Consider the following 17,243-nt stretch of genomic DNA (forward strand, 5'->3'; position numbering starts at 1 on the left):
GTCTTAAACAATGTTGTTATGAACATTACTATATGTGTGTGTGTGTGTATATATATATACATGTATATATATATATATATACATGTATATATATATATATATATACATGTATATATATATATACATATATATATATATATACATGTATATATATATATATATGGTCTTGTGATTTTCCCCAGGGCCAGCCATGGACTATGATCCTCCTACTTACAACTTCCAATAACTACCATGCCCAACTTGCTATGAACATTCTTATATGTATTTCCTGGTATATTTGTACACACTTACTTTTTGTTATTATTATTATTTTGTATATGTATGAGACAGAGACCAAGAGAAAGAGAGAGAGAGAGAGAGAGAGAAATGTCCTTACTATGTTGACCAGGCTGGTCTTAAACTTAAACTCATGTACCCAAGTGATCCTCCTACTTCAGACTTCCAAATTGCTGGGACTCTGGCATGCACCACCTCACCCAGCTTGTGCACACATTTCCATTAAGTATATCCTTAAAAGTGGAATTGTTGTGTCAAAAGTTACTCATATTGTCAACTTTACTAGATAATACCAAAATGCTTTACAAAGTGAATGTACCTAGGAGTGCATATGAGTCTTGGTAATACACTTCATAACCAAGCCTTCTGATTTTCAGAATTTAAAATATTTTCAAATCTAGTAGGTGTCAATTTTAATTAGTATTTCTGCTGATGAATGACAGTAAGCCCTTTTCCACATGCTTACATTTATGTTTCCTCTTCTGTGAAGTGCTTAAGCTTGTCTTTTTCTCACATTGTACTGAGTTATTTTTTAAAAATTGATTTGCAGCAATCCTAATGTATTCTGCATGATAGTTTGTAATCAGTTGGGGTTTTTCTGTTTGTTTTGGTTTGGTTTTTTTGCAGTACTGGGGCTTGAACTCAGGGCCTTCACCTTGAGCCACTCTGCCAGCCCCTCCTTTTGTATGTGTGTGATGGGTATTTTCGAGATAGGGTATTGCAAACTATTTGCCCAGGCTGGTTTCAAACTGCAATTCTCCTGATCTCTGCCTCCTGAATAACTAGGATTACAGGTGTAAGCCACCGATGTCTGGCTGCAATCAGTCTTATATGTATCAAAAATCTATTGCAAGTCTGTGACTCAGCATTTGATTGAGTTCTTAGTATTCAGGAAACTGAATTTTCTAATAATTTGTACTTAAAAAATTTTTTTGAGACAAGGTTTTGCTGTAGCCCAAGTTGGCTTCAAACCTTCAATCTTCCTGCCTCAGCCTCCTGAGTTCTGGGATTACAGACATGCACCATCACACCTGGCTAATTTGCATTTTTTCTTTTTATGGTGGTACTGATGTTTGAACTCAAGGACTTGAGCTTGGTAGGCAGGCATTCTACCACTTGAGCCATGCTCCCCCAGCTAATTTGTACTTTTTTATACTGCCTTTTACTTCAAATAAGACTCAATACTTTTATGGGTTAAAAAAAATGGTATTTTCTCTTTGTTGGAAATGCTTTGAAATCTCCAAAAGACAGAACAGATAGTTAGCCATAATATCTATGAAGATTTTTTACAAGCCAAGATTTCACAGTCATCTCAAATAGAAACACTTAGGGGGCGGATATTTATACTTTTTGAAGCTAGTAATACTGTATTACTAACATTACTGCAAGGGACATATTGCAAGAAAACCTTTGAAAAAAACCAAAATTATTAAATATGACTAATAATTTTTCTCCAGTAAAATGTAATAACAACCTACCTACAGAGTGATTGTATGGAGATTCAGTTTTAAATGAAAGTCATGTAACTGGGCTGAACTGCAGATACTTGGGGCACAATGACAGTTAAGTGTTTAGGTACACTGGCTTTTTCTTGAGTGTGATTCCAATTTATGTCACAATGAGATTTAAAAGTAACTCAATACATGAACCTTTGGATTATTCAAAAGGGTTGAAACTATAAATTAATTTTACTAATATCTAAATACTACTAAATTTGTGATGATTTTGGTAAAAAAAAAAAAGAATTAACTGTCAACTGTACTCCTAAGTTATGTTATCCATGTATATTTACAGCATTATGTAGAGTACAAGAAGTCTATTAAGGGGATACTAACCTTTTGCATGAACTGCTTTTCAAAGGATCCTGATGAAGTCATACACCCAAAAATAATAAACAAAAAGAAAAAAGATTAAAACAGAGTATGTAAGCCTTCTTAAATATCGATATAAACGCTGTAACTGACAACAGAACTTCATCTTTCATATACTTTGATGTTTACAGACCTACAAGCAATGGGTAGACTGGGAATTTCATTTCTAATAACGTGGTACTTCCTAGTGAAGTGTCACCAATGAAAGCCTAGCAATGACCTAAACATTACAGATGTAAAGAAATGCTAATGATACCAACTCCAATGAAATGGACTAGTTTTTTAGTGATAATGATACGCCTGTTCAGCTGGGCATGCCACTGGCAGCAGCTATTTTCTGAAAACATTTTTTAAAAAATCTCACCCTTCTCTTGTAAGGTGTAAGTCAACTGTGACATATTCTCTAGGATCATGCAGATGATAGCTGGATATAGAAATGAACTGGCTTATAGAAATGAACTGGCTTACTCTCTGAAATCATAAGAACTGTGACCAAAGACTTTAGAGTTAATTTAATAATAAAAATGGGAAGAGCAGTTAAGGGAAAGAAAAATACCAAAATAAGCTTAAAAAAAAAAGTTTGGGCAATAAAAAGAATGAAGTACTGACATATGAGACAACATGGATGAACCTTTGAAACATTATGCTAAGTGAAAGAACCAGACACAAAAGACCACATTTTATACAAGCCCACTTACATGAAATGTGCAGAACAAGCAATCAATAGAGGCAGAAAGTAGATTAGTGGTTGCCTAGGGCTGAGGTGGGGGGAGGAGGGCATAGGAAGCAAGTGGAAAATGACTGTTAATGGGTATGGGGTTTCTTTCTGGACTGCTGAAACTGTTCTAGAATCAATTATGATTACACCTGCACAGTTCTTTGAATATACTAAAAACCACTGACTCATACATTTTAAGTAGGTGAACTGTACTGTATGGTGTATGAATCATATCTCAATAAAGTTGTTATAAAAATCATTTTTACTCAAGTAAATACCAAGTGAAGTTATTAATTCCACGAATTAGCAACATAGTTTAAAAGGCTTGCTAACTTACTGCCAGAGGACAATAACCCATTAGCATAGGTTGCTGCTGCCCAAAATATCATCTTTGCCAATATGTAGAAGTATGCAGGGTGAGGAAATAGCATGTTACCTCTGCAAAATCGCCACAAATTTCCAGGAATCAGACACAGTGGCCCAGATATACTTTAGCACAGCCCATGAACCGAATTTTAATTCCATATACCCAACACACTGTCATGCAAGTGAGCACATGCCCCAAACTTGAAAGAAATTAGCTTACAGGCAAGCAAAACTCTGAGAAAACTGATAAACCATACTAATCTACTACCACCCTGCCTTGAGACCTTGATTAACTGGGATATTTCTGCTAGCCTACAATGGATTAGGATAATTAAAACATACTACAGGTTAATCTTTAAGAAATAAACAAATGTTACTCTCCTATCAGATTTGGGAGGCGATAGTGGTAGTGATGGGGCTGTGTGCATCCAATTAATTTATAATGTTGCCCTTTAAATATTCACTATAGTAGTCAAGAAGTCTTTGAATTCAGGCTGGTGGAGTGGCTCAAATGGTAGAGTGCCTGCCTAGCAAGCATGAGACCCTGAGTTCAAACCCCAGTGCTGCCAAAAAAAAAAAAAAAAGAAAGAAAGAAAACATAAAAAGAACCATAAATTAAGAAGTAATTGAATTCCATTAGAAAATCTCCATGGTTTTTACGCTTCATCCATGCAAAAGATTTGGTTCTATAAACCAAAAATTTAAAGAATAAGAAATATAGTTACTATTAAGAAAAAAACAACTGAAGAGGGCTGGGAATGTAGCTCCATGGTAGAGCGCTTGCCTACCATGTATAGTAAGGCCCTCAGTTTGATCCCCTGCACTGCAAAACAAAAATAAAACAACAACAACAAAAACCCAGTGATAATTTGAAGGGCTTACATGAGAGCATCATGGAGTAATATACATGTTATGATATGCAATCTATAAAAGTCACAGTTAAACAAATGAATTCTGCACATTTCGAAGCTTTGAAACCCAGATGTCTGCTAACTAGATGAGCTTTGGACAATGTAATAAGCAAGGAGAAAGAAAGAAAGAGAACCAAGCCTATAGTATGATGAAATAGCAATCATTTCTAATAAGAAATAAAAGTATATGCAATTTTTTTAACTAAGCACCCTGAAGGGCCCCTGTTTTAAGATCAATTCATCCCTGGAGACAAAAAAGACCAACCTGCCTAACACACTGGAGAAAAGAGAAGAGAAAAAAGGATCCTTTCCATTCAGGACATGATGGCCACATAAATGCCAAACTTCAGGGGCTCTACTTTCAGTCAACTATGAAAGAGATGTCTAAGGCACAACTCTTACAACTAAATCTTTCAGCCAAGCTTGGAAAGAAGCCTCATAAGTTTTGGGGTTTTTTTGTTTATTTGTTTTTGTATACAATAGTTTTACAATGTTGTAAAGAAAAAGGTTTTACACAAGAGGCCACGAATAGCCAAGGCAATATTCAGTCAAAAGAAAATGCAGGAGGTATCACAATACCTGACTCCAAACTATATTACAAAGCAATAACAATAAAAACAGCATGGTACTGGCACAAAAACAGACATGAAGACCAGTGGAACAGAATAGAGGACCCAGATATGAAGCCACACAACTATAACCAACTTGTCTTTGACAAAGGAGCTAAAAATATATGATGGAGAAATAGCAGCCTCTTCAACAAAAACTGCTGGGAAAACTGGTTAGCAGTCTGCAAAAAACTGAAACTAGATCCATGTATATCACCCTATACCAAGATTAACTCAAAATGGATCAAGGATCTTAATATCAGACCACAAACTCTTAAGCTGATACAGGAAAGAGTAGGAAATACTCTGGAGTTAGTAGGTATAGGTAAGAACTTTCACAATGAAACCCCAGCAGCACAGCAACTAAGAGATAGCATAGATAAATGGGACCTCATAAAGCTAAAAAGCTTCTGTTCATCAAAAGAAATGGTCTCTAAACTGAAAAGAACACCCACAGAGTGGGAGAAAATATTTGCCAACTATACATCAGACAAAGGACTGATAACCAGAATATATAGAGAACTTAAAAAACTAAATTCTCCCAAAACTAATGAACCAATAAAGAAATGGGCAAGTGAACTAAACAGAACTTTCTCAAAAGAAGAAATTCAAATGGCCAGAAAACACATGAAAAAATGCTCACCATCTCTAGCAATAAAGGAAATGCAAATTAAAACCACACTAAGATTCCACCTCACCCCTGTTACAATAGCCATCATCAGCAACACCACCAACAACAGGTGTTGGTGAGGATGCGGGGAAAAAGGAACCCTCTTACACTGTTGGTGGGAATGTAAACTAGTACAACCACTCTGGAAAAAAATTTGGAGGCTACTTAAAAAGCTAGACATCGATCTACCATTTGATCCAGCAATACCACTCTTGGGGATATACCCAAAAGACTGTGACACAGGTTACTCCAGAGGTACCTGCACACCCATGTTTATTGTGGCACTATTCACAATAGCCAAGTTACGGAAACAGCCAAGATGCCCCACCACTGACGAATGGATTAAGAAAATGTGGTATCTATACACAATGGAATTTTATGCAGCTATGAAGAAGAATGAAATGTTATCATTCGCTGGTAAATGGATGGAATTGGAGAACATCATTCTGAGTGAGGTTAGCATGGCCCAAAAGACCAAAAATCATATGATCTCCCTCATATGTGGACATTAGATCAAGGGCAAACACAACAAGGGCATTGGACTATGAGCACATGATAAAAGCGAGAGCACACAAGGGAGGGGTGAGGATAGGTAAGACACCTAAAAAACTAACTAGCATTTGTTGCCCTTAATGCAGAGAAACTAAAGCAGATACCTTAAAAGCAACTTGAGGCCAATAGGAAAAGGGGAACAGGTACTAGAGAAAAGGTTAGATCAAAAAGAATTAACACCCACGCACAGGAAATCAATGTGAGTCAATGCCCTGTATAGCTATCCTTATCTCAACCAGCAAAAACCCTTGTCCCTTCCTGTTATTGCTTATACTCTCTCTACAACAAAAGTAGAAATAAGGGCAAAATAGCTTCTGCTGTGTATTGAGGGGGGAGGAGAGGGAGGGGGCGGAGTGGGTGGTAAGGGAGGGGGTGGGGGTAGGGGGGAGAAATGAACCAAGCCTTGTATGCACATATGAATAATAAAAGAAAAAGGAAAAAAAAAAAAGAAAAAGGTTTTAATAACATATAACCTTCTGTCACCTCCACCCTTCCTCTATGCATAGTTCCCCATTCCTCATTTCCATTTCAAAGCTCTGTGCTGAATTATAATGAATGCTTAAGTGAAAGTACTACAACAGATGACTTTAATCCATCCCTTTGGGTGTTTAGGCATAGCTGGCTATGCTCATGTCCACATTTTAATGCTCTCAACCTTTCATGTGGAAAGTAGTTACTGCAGTACCATGAGTTTAGTTAGAAGAGAGCAGATCAAACCCAAAGTTCTTCTAACATATGTCCTACCAGGTAATTAATATGCATGTTTCTTTATTCTCCAAGAAGTTTAGAATATATGTGCAAACAATAAAATTGCTATGTGTCTACTGTGATTTTAGCTTAAAAGTATTAGAAATTAACCAGTTAAGTAAAACTAGTTCTTACAATTCAAGGTTCCTTCAGATTTTAATTCCCCCATAAAATAAATAAGTAACATGCATTTAATACATACAAACACTAAAGAAAGGCTTTGCAGGGTAAAAGGAAATATTTATAATACCTGAGTAAACTTTTTATAAAACTGCTTATAAATGAAATTATGTCTAATATCTTGCAGCTCAATGCTAAATCAATTTCCTCATTTGTAAAATGAAAGGCTCTGATGAACTTGAGTTCTAAAATCATATTTAATTATTTCAACACAATTTTCTTGAGCCAAAGGCATTTTAGCAAGACCTACAGGAGTAGCCTTCTAAAAGGTAGAAAGCAGGAGACACTGTGGTCCCATGTCTCAGAAGACTGAAGAAGCACTACCCTATGGAGATTTCTCTCTCTTCCAACAACTCCATAAAGGATGTTTTCCCAGATTCTCTTCCAAGAGGCAGCATATGTAAGTACTGACCCAATATGAAGCAGTTAAAAGAATAATAAAAGAAATGTCACACCTGGCAATCTCATGGGAAGGGATTTTGGGGTCAGTGGAGGGGTCATATTTCACTATAAATTCTGTTTATGAAAAAACATGAGCAATGAGCACACACACACACTTAAGGAATGTGGTGTGCTTTATCATCAGGACATAAATGTAGAAAAGAATGATCCAGAATTATGATTATGATGTGCTAAAACACAGACACGGATACTGTTAAGTATACCTTCAGCCTATAACAGTTTACATTTAGGCTTTCAAAAGCTTAAATAAAAAGTATATGAAGTGTATAAAGAGCTTATGTTCTAATTCCTAAATTGGATGTTTGCTGTTCCAAGAGGATTCCATGCAGTTAAAATTGGAGGAAGTAGATTTTAAGCCACTAGACACTTTCAGCAAATTGAACAGACATTTGGGTGGTCTGGTAGTTTTTGCAGCTTTTTACTTAGAATGCTGTGGTACCTCTATGGCCAGAAAGTTATGAAAAACTTGGGAATTTTTGGCTTCAAACACTACTAGAAAGGATTTTTTTTCTCCCATAATACCATGGATCTTATACCACAAGTAACCACTACATGAATTTCAGTATTAGGTGCCTCTTACCACCTAAAAAGCTTGAAGACTGAAGGTATATAATTTATATATAGTTCCAGTATGGTCATGTGGTATGGATTTTGGGGACAGCTTTCTCATGAAGTTCCAGCATAATAAAATATACAAATAACTGCAAACCATTTCTTTCTGAATGAGAATACAGTTTAACAATTACTGCTGTGCAAAGTATGTATCCCTAAAGTCAGCCTGGTTATATAAAAATATTTCCCTGTAGACAGGGCAAAATTCAAAACAAAAACACTCCCTAACACAAATTTCTATGAGTTTAAGAACCCATTATATAAAATATATAACACATGACTAAAGAAAAAAATTTTAAAAACCTAAGACACTCACATGATGATCTCTATTGGGAGCTAACAAGTAGAGGGCTGATTTGAAAAGGATACTACCTTGCTTTTCTGATCTCTTGTTTTGCAGAAATACATAACAGAGCTTCATGCCATCACTCAGGAAAGGGGATTTTGTTTTTCAAGTGATTTTACCATGACATTCTATGCTTATTTCTAAAGGATTATGTTACAAAACACAAAGTTCAGACAAATGCAGGGAACAATAAAACAACCAGACAGAATTCTTTGGTAACTAGCAATCACTACTGGTCTTATGGGCACATGCATCCCCACTTCAAATTTTAATAAAACTCGTAGTAGGTATAATAGGAATAGTAAAAAAAAAAATCCTTAAAAGTAAATTTCTAGTTTAATGTAGTTGCTATGATTTGAATAATGGTTCGAGTATTTTCCTCAAGAGTTCAGTATGATAGAAGCTTGGTCCTCAGTATAGTGATGTGAAGTGGGAACTGTTAAGAAGTGAAGCCTAATGGGAGGTCCTTAGGTCACTTGAGGGTGTGCCCTTGGTAGGAATTACAGCAGTACTAGTCTGTCTTACCTTCTCCCCCAACCACCACTCATTCCTGCCATTATGATGCCATCGACCATGAGGCCTTTACTGGAGTTGAGCCATGCTGGCACCATGCCCTTGAGCCTCCAGAACTGTAAGCTAAATAAACCTTTTTCTTTCCTTATAAAGTACCCAACCTCAGGTATCTTGTGACAGTAACAGAAAATAAACTAACAGAGCAACCAACTAACTATATTACATAATTATAAATAATGCATCCGTTTTAGGTTATTTCCCATGAAAGAGGAGGAGGTAAACAATATAAAATGTAAATATATATACGGTATATATGTATAACAAAAAACTGTATGTATAGTAAAAATCAGCATCTAAGAGAAAGAAATGTAGCTGACCTTAAATGCAACTCACAGACTGCTCCTAATATTCTTGGAATTTACTGGATTTCAAAAGTTAAAAACTAAAGTTAAAAACACATATTAAGGCTCTATGAAGACAATTTGTTTTTTAAAAAACAGATCAAATTCTATTATAACATGCTACCATATCAAAACTTTTGCCTATGAAATTTTAAATATTTATTTAAAAGAGGAAGATCTCTATGATTTGATAAGGAGTAATCACTAATAAAGAGATGAAAGGTGAATAGTGTGTTGGGCTGGTTTTTTTTAAAGGAAAGTATGGTCAAACCATCTATCCACCTATTCATCCATTCATCCATCCATCCTTATATACAAAGACCCTCTTTGGAAGAGAAAACAAGAAAATGATGGCTAGCCACCTCCAGGGAAGGGGAGCGGAGATGGGAGAGAGCCTTTTTTTTAAGTCAAATATACTCTTAAACTATTTAACTTTTTTTTTCAATCATGTACTGTGTGTGTGTGTGTATTAACAAGACAATGGTCAAGTTATTGGGTCTATTTACTGAAATGGATTTGACTAGTAAAGCAACTGAACTATCATCTAGATAATATCTGTTAAATAAATGAATGAAATGATGTCCACTTTTCTGATCAGGTTAGGATCTATATGTATGTATTTTATCTCCTGAACTGATGGCAGATTGAGTGGTAAAACAGCTAAGCAAGAAGTAAATGCGTAATCAAAAGACAGAATTCATGGATCACAAATACCTGTCAGTTATTTGCTACAAAATAGAAGAGGAAGATAGGCACAATAACAGATAACACCAAGTCTTTTTCTAAGGTGAACTTCCATAACCAAAAGCAGTCCAGAAAAATGTCAAGTCAAATAAGGGCTGTCAGAGGTAGGCACTCAAATGGTACAGTGCCTACCTAGCAAGTGCAAGGCCCCTGATTTCAAATCCCTGTACCACCAAAAAAACAACAAAATGATATATATGATTAATGACTCAGCATGGGGGTTAATCCAGAAAGATTCATACAGGCAAAATGGTTTTAATTCTAGTTAGTTACCTAAAGCAAATAAGAAAGTATCTGTTGTCAGATTGTAAATTTTGAAGTTTTTAAAACTTTATACTATAATATTTCAAGTCAGGTATTACTAATCTAACAATAACCATTAAGTATTTATCTGAGTTATAATAGAAGCAATATGAAAGGCAGAAGTTTCTAAAAGAACTGGGAAATGGTTCCTGATTTATAGTCTGGAATAGCAACATTCAGGTGTGCTTTCTGTGTTTTTTATGGGAAGAGTGTGATATAGGGAGGAGAAATGGGGCTAGAGGGTTACAAAGGTGGGAAAGGAGAAAAGAAGAAACAGGAATGAAGGAGATGGGAAATTAAGTCTGTTTCACAAGGCTAAAGACTCCTTTTTTTTTTTAAGTGTTTTTTGTTTTTTTTTTTTGGTGGGACTGGAGTTTGAACTCAGGGCTTCACACCTGCAAAACAGGCACTCCACCACTTGAGCCACACCTCCAGTCCTGAAGACTCCTCTTAATTAGGCTTTAAAAAGTCACTTCACAAAGACTCAGAAACCGTGAACTAAAAGAAAGGAAAGCAATTAATGAAATGAATCTCACTTCCATTGCTTGATGGTGAATGTTTAAACCAGACATAGAAAAATGAAAACAGATATTTATATCCTAGACATGGAAGTGTCTATTTAAACCCCTATAAGAAATAAATCTGAGGGATCAAGACTTGTTCTTGGAACTGAAATAAGGTTGGAATACAGCTCTGAAAACCTACAAAGGTGATCTTGAAATTTTTCCAAAAGATTTTCTTTGCCTAATCTGTCAAAAATGCAACATTGTGTCTGGAAACACACAGCAGTCAGACTACTTAATGGAGACTGGTCCCTTGAGTACAAGTGACATGAAGAAAACAGAGGCCTGAAAAGTGCTTTCAGTCACTAAAACTACATTTGGAGACTTCTGAATTATTATAGAACTTGGAGGGCTGAAGTGGTTTCTTTTTCTAAAATAACAAAAAAATCCAAGGTGCAACAGTTTTAATTTAGCTGACACATCTCTAATTAATTCTCTGGCTTATAGAAGGCAGACAACACTCTGCACAGAAGAGAATTAAATTTCCCTAGGTTTTCAAATGAAAAGATGGACCTATCCATTCAGCAAAAAGTTTGGTGTTTGACTACCTCTTTATCACTTGGATTATTTAAAATGCAAATTCCTAAGCCCTAGCTCCAGAGATTCTGAAGCAGCAGTCATGAAAGCCTGATAGTATACACTTTGTATTTTCATGTTCTTCCAAGGGGTTAGAATTTAGGTAGTACAAGGAGCAGAATTTACAGAATACTGCTCTTCCTTTCTAAGAATGGTCCTAAGTACCCACTATACTACCAAGAAAGAAAAACAGCAACAAGAAGCAATTTATAGACTTCTAGACATTATAATTGCAAAAATATTTTCCTACTGTTTTAATATAAAGGCTTGCCTCATGATTGCTGTGCAGAAATGAGTTATTGCTCCTAGATACAAACTGCATCTCTTATAAAAATGGGATATCCCTTGACTGAAAAGCTAAGTTCTGAGAATGAGAGTTTTTCTGGACACATTCAATATGCCAGAAAAGGCTATGCTTAGTTCAAATTTTACCTTACTGTCACAAGTGAGGACTCAAGAATAGGTAGTACAGGTGTGAGGAGGGGAAGCCAAAACCAACCACCTGTGCTTACAAAGTGTCAAAAGAGCCATTTCATTTCTCTTTCATAAACAAGTCAATAGCTCTGAGTAGTAGAGTCTAACAAGATAGAAGAGTTAATTTAGACAAACACTCTGGATTGCAGAGCGACAGATGGTAGACACTGCCAAGCAAGCAACCTCTTGAATTGAAAGAATGCTTGTGTCCAGGCCAACTTGAATCGCTGTGTCAAATCTGTTTAATAATTCTGGCTCAAAAGGGAATGAGAAGCAAGAAGCTAAAAGAAGGAAAAGGGAGTTTGCCTTGTGTCCATGAAGTTCTAGGCAGCACCTAGACTGCTGTCCATTTCAGAGGGCAGTGTAACAGCATCTGAAGACAGAAGTCAAGGGAAACCATAAGAGAAACCACCCAGCTTATGGGAAGCAGAAAAGGCTTTCATATTTTCTTTCTGGTATGTAAGGCAGAGCACATTAAGGTTTTCAAACACTTCAAATACTGAATCTTTCATTTTTGCTACATAACTGAGTAACTGGAAAGGGTGTGGGCCTATTAACACTACAGGATAAAAGAATTAAATTTGGGAAATAGCGAGAGAAAGGTATGTGTATTATGAATAAAGAAGATAACCTGTTAGAGAAAATTAACTTTCTAATTATTTTTCAGAAAGAAGCAATTATTTTTCCCCTGTTCTATATAAGGTAAGAGTAAGATGCTTTTCTATAACTGAACCCATAAACTAATTTCTTTCAAAACTATAGAAGGCATACTTCAGAGTTTTAATTTAAAAAAAAAAAAAAGCATACAGAAGCATTAGCAAAATGTTTCCTATGTTTAAGACTCAGCTATTCTTTCTTCCTGAGAGATACTGAGTCCAAATTCCTAAAAAATAGGATTTTTGCTTGGGAAAAAGTCAACCCTTTTTAACTTCTCTTAAGATAATTGTTTTAAAAAGCAATTCTACTTGACTAAACAGAAACATAAGCACTTGAAACACAGAAGACAACATGAATTCTTACCTTGTTACCACTTTGAGGTTTAAGATCACTCTGTTAAAAAAGAGAACAATGTTTTAGGACATAGCCAAAATAACTCTTTTTTTTGGTGGGACTGGGATTTGAACTCAGGGCTTTGTACTTGCAAAGCAGGCACTCTACCACATGAGCCACAGCTCCAAAATTACTCTTACTGTGTGCTAGTGTCTAACCTCGGAATATGAATCTACATTTTTATGGTAGTGAATTCTCTGAGAGTTACTAAACTTTCATTTTCGAGGGCTTTGATGTAGTCAAGGTTCTTAAATAAGCAATTGAATGGAAAGGGCAAAATCTAATTCAGAAAGTTTTCCTTAATAAGTGTTAGCTTGAAAAAATAATAAATATTGAAAAAATATATACTATAAAATACATAAAATCAAAGCATTTAAAAATATTTTTTAATACACACACACACACACACACACACACACACACACACAGTACATGGTTGAAAAAAAAAGTTAAATAGTTCAAGAGTATACATGACTTAAAAAAAAAAAGGCTCTCTCCCATCTCTACTTCCCTTCCCTGGAGGTGGCCAGGCAGGGCCCCTGTTAGAATGGAACAAAGAAAGGATTTAAAAGTCCACAGTTACTGCTTTTAGCAGGGGACTTGCAAGAACAATTAAACCACTATTTTAGGCACAGGTGTTATTAATTACAAGAATCAATCAATAAAAAGGGGAAGGGGAATGAGAGAAAACAATGGAGGGGGTGAGTCTAACTAAGATATATTGTAAGTACATATTAAAGATCACAATGTACCCCCTGCACAACTATTATATGCTAATAAAAAAATCTATCTGTATTAGGCTGACTATAGTTCAGATTTGCCCTGGAAAATGTGTCCCAGTAAAAGTATTAAATGTGTTCTTTTTACCTTCAAAAATTGCACTATTTTTATATTGATAATAAAAATCAATCAATAAAAATAATCTAAAATCAGTTCCCTTAGTTTTTCAAAGGTACTATGTGCTGCACCATAAGGTTAGGTGATTCTGGAGAAAATTTAGCCTCACAGCTGAGTCGAATGAATTCCTATTATAATAATTCATTTTCTCATCCTGCTATGTGGCTATTTACTGCAGAGTGATTCTAATTCTCTAATAGTTCTTACCGGATGGACATCACCAATGTAGTACTGCTTTAGCATTTCTCTGGCATCAGAGGAGTGACCTACATCTTCAAAGCTTTCACTTGCATCTGCACCAGCTTGTTCTATCAGAACTTCTTCTCCACCAGGATGCTACAAGGAAAAGATATTTATTGAACAGAGGGTTCTCTGAAAACCAAACCAATATAAATCTTTTTTTCCGCTCTGTTGCCTTCTTTCTCACTTCTGCCTGTAACAGGAATAATGGAACAAAGAGACATTGTGTGCCACCTGTAAGGATGCAACAGCATAATTTCTAAAATATTCTGGCCCAAACTGCGTAATATGGGTATTATTGTTAGAAAACATAAGACAACTGTATATTGAGCAATATTCCACAAAATGACTGGCCTGTACTGCAAACCAAAAATAACTGAGGTCATAAAGTCAAGAAAAGACTGAAGAAACTGTTCTAGATGGAAGGAGGCTAGAAAGACATGACAACTGGGAATGACATGTGATTCTGGATTGGTTCCTTTTGCCAACATTATTAAGACTGCTGCAGGAAATTATTTCTAAGTAAAAATGTAATAAATAAAATTAAAAAGTAATGTAGGGGAAGTAGATTCTATAACTATAAGCTATGTGACTGAAAAAGATATTCAAAAACTGAAATGTCTTTGTATCCATATTTATAAGATTGAGATAATAAAAATATCTACCTCAACAACTATTGTATTAAGTAAGGATATAAAAAATTTTGAAAGGAGAACTATAGGCCAATCTCCTTAATGAACATTAATGCAAAAATCCTCAACAAAATAATGGCAAACCGAATTCAACAACACATCAAAAAGATTATTCACCATGACCAAGTAGGCTTCATCCCAGGAATGCAGGGGTGGTTCAACATACGAAAATCAATAAACGTAATAAACCACATTAACAGAAGCAAAGACAAAAACCACTTGATCATCTCAATAGATGAAGAAAAAGCCTTTGATAAGATCCAACACCATTTCATGATAAAAGCTCTAAGAAAACTAGGAATAGAAGGAAAGTACCTCAACATTATAAAAGCTACATATGACAAACCTACAGCCAGCATTATACTTAATGGAGAAAAACTGAAACCATTCCCTCTAAAATCAGGAACTAGACAAGGATGCCCACTATCTCCACTCCTATTCAACATAGTACTGGAATTCCTAGCTAGAGCAATTAGGCAAGAAGAAGGAATAAAAGGAATACAAATAGGTAAAGAAACTGTCAAAAGATCCCTATTTGCAGATGACATGATCCTATACCTTAAAGACCCAAAAAACTCCACTTAGAAGCTTCTAGACATCATCAATAGCTACAGCAAGGTAGCAGGCTATAAAATCAACATAGAAAAATCATTAGCATTTCTATACACTAATAATGAGCAAACTGAAAAAGAATGTATGAAAACAATTCCATTTACAATAGCCTCAAAAAAAATCAAATACCTAGGTGTACACCTAACAAAAGATGTGAACGACCTCTAAAAGGAAAACTATAAACTTCTGAAGAAAGAGATTGAGGAAGACTATAGAAAGTGGAAAGATCTCCCATGCTCATGGATTGGTAGAATCAACATAGTAAAAATGTCTATACTCCAAAAGTAATCTACATGTTTAATGCAATTCCCATCAAAATTCCAATGACATTCATTAAGGAGATTGAAAAATCTACCGTGAAGTTTATATGGAAACACAAGAGGCCACAAATAGCCAAGGCAATACTCAGTCAAAAGAACAATGCTGGAGGTATCACGATACCTGACTTCAAACTATATTACAAAGCAATAACGATAAAAACAGCATGGTACTGGCACAAAAACAGACACGAAGACCAGTGGAACAGAATAGAGGACCCAGATATGAAGCCACATAACTATAACCAACTTGTCTTTGACAAAGGAGCTAAAAATATATGATGGAGAAATAGCAGCCTCTTCAACAAAAACTGCCGGGAAAACTGGTTAGCAGTCTGCAAAAAACTGAAACTAGATCCATGTATATCACCCTATACCGAGATTAACTCAAAATGGATCAAGGATCTTAGTATCAGAATACAAACTCTTAAGTTTATACAGGACAGAGTAGGAAATACTCTGGAGTTAGTAGGTATAGGTAAGAACTTTCACAATGGAACCCCAGCAGCACAGCAACTAAGAGATAGCATAGATAAATGGGACCTCATAAAGCTAAAAAACTTCTGTTCATCAAAAGAAATGGTCTCTAAACTGAAAAGAACACCCACAGAGTGGGAGAAAATATTTGCCAGCTACACATCAGACAAAGGACTGATAACCAGAATATATAGGGAACTTAAAAAACTAAATTCTCCCCAAACTAAAGAACCAATAAAGAAATGGGCCAGTGAACTAAACAGAACTTTCTCAAAAGAAGAAATTCAAATGGCCAAAAAACACATGAAAAAATGCTCACCATCTCTAGCAATAAAGGAAATGCAAATTAAAACCACACTAAGATTCCACCTCACCCCTGTTAGAATAGCCATTATTAGCAACACCACCACCAACAGGTGTTGGTGAGGATGCGGGGAAAAACGAACCCTCTTACACTGTTGGTGGGAATGTAAACTAGTACAACCACTCTGGAAAAAAATTTGGAGGCTACTTAAAAAGCTACACATTGAGCTACCATTTGACCCAGCAATACCACTCTTGGGGATATACCCAAAGACTGTGACACAGGTTACTCCAGAGGCACCTGAACACCCATGTTTATTGCAGCACTATTCACAATAGCCAAGTTACGGAAACAGCCAAGATGCCCCACCACTGACGAATGGATTAAGTAAATGTGGTCTCTATACACAATGGAATTTTATGCAGCTATGAAGAAGAATGAAATGTTATCATTCGCTGGTAAATGGATGGAATTGGAGAACATCATTCTGAGTGAGGTTAGCCTGGCCCAAAAGACCAAAAATCATATGATCTCCCTCATATGTGGACATTAGATCAAGGGCAAACACAACAAGGGGATTGGACTATGAGCGCATGATAAAAGCGAGAGCACACAAGGGAGGGGTGAGGATAGGTAAGACACCTAAAAAATTAGCTAGCATTTGTTGCCCTTAACGCAGAGAAACTAAAGCAGATACCTTAAAAGCAACTTGAGGCCAATAGGAAAAGGGGACCAGGAACTAGAGAAAAGGTGAGATCAAA

General features: G+C 35.8%; 1 protein-coding gene across 3 annotated transcripts in view; it reads right to left on the reverse strand.

The window, feature by feature from the left end:
- The window catches only part of Cyb5b (cytochrome b5 type B), a 54,821-nt gene that overhangs the window by 19,223 nt on the left and 18,355 nt on the right, over nt 1-17,243 (reverse strand). For 2 of the 3 annotated variants that reach the window (XM_074055755.1, XM_074055756.1), the window contains exons 2-3: nt 14,048-14,176; nt 12,914-12,943 (exon numbers count right to left, since the gene is read on the reverse strand). In XM_074055755.1, coding sequence (XP_073911856.1) covers nt 12,914-12,943; nt 14,048-14,176 — 159 coding nt within the window. Of the gene's footprint in view, nt 1-2,111; nt 2,141-12,913; nt 12,944-14,047; nt 14,177-17,243 lie in introns of all 3 variants that reach the window. The other variant, XM_020175331.2, reaches the window with a different exon arrangement.

The sequence above is a fragment of the Castor canadensis genome, chromosome 15 (genome assembly GCF_047511655.1).
Source record: "Castor canadensis chromosome 15, mCasCan1.hap1v2, whole genome shotgun sequence".
Taxonomy (NCBI): Eukaryota; Metazoa; Chordata; class Mammalia; order Rodentia; family Castoridae; genus Castor; species Castor canadensis.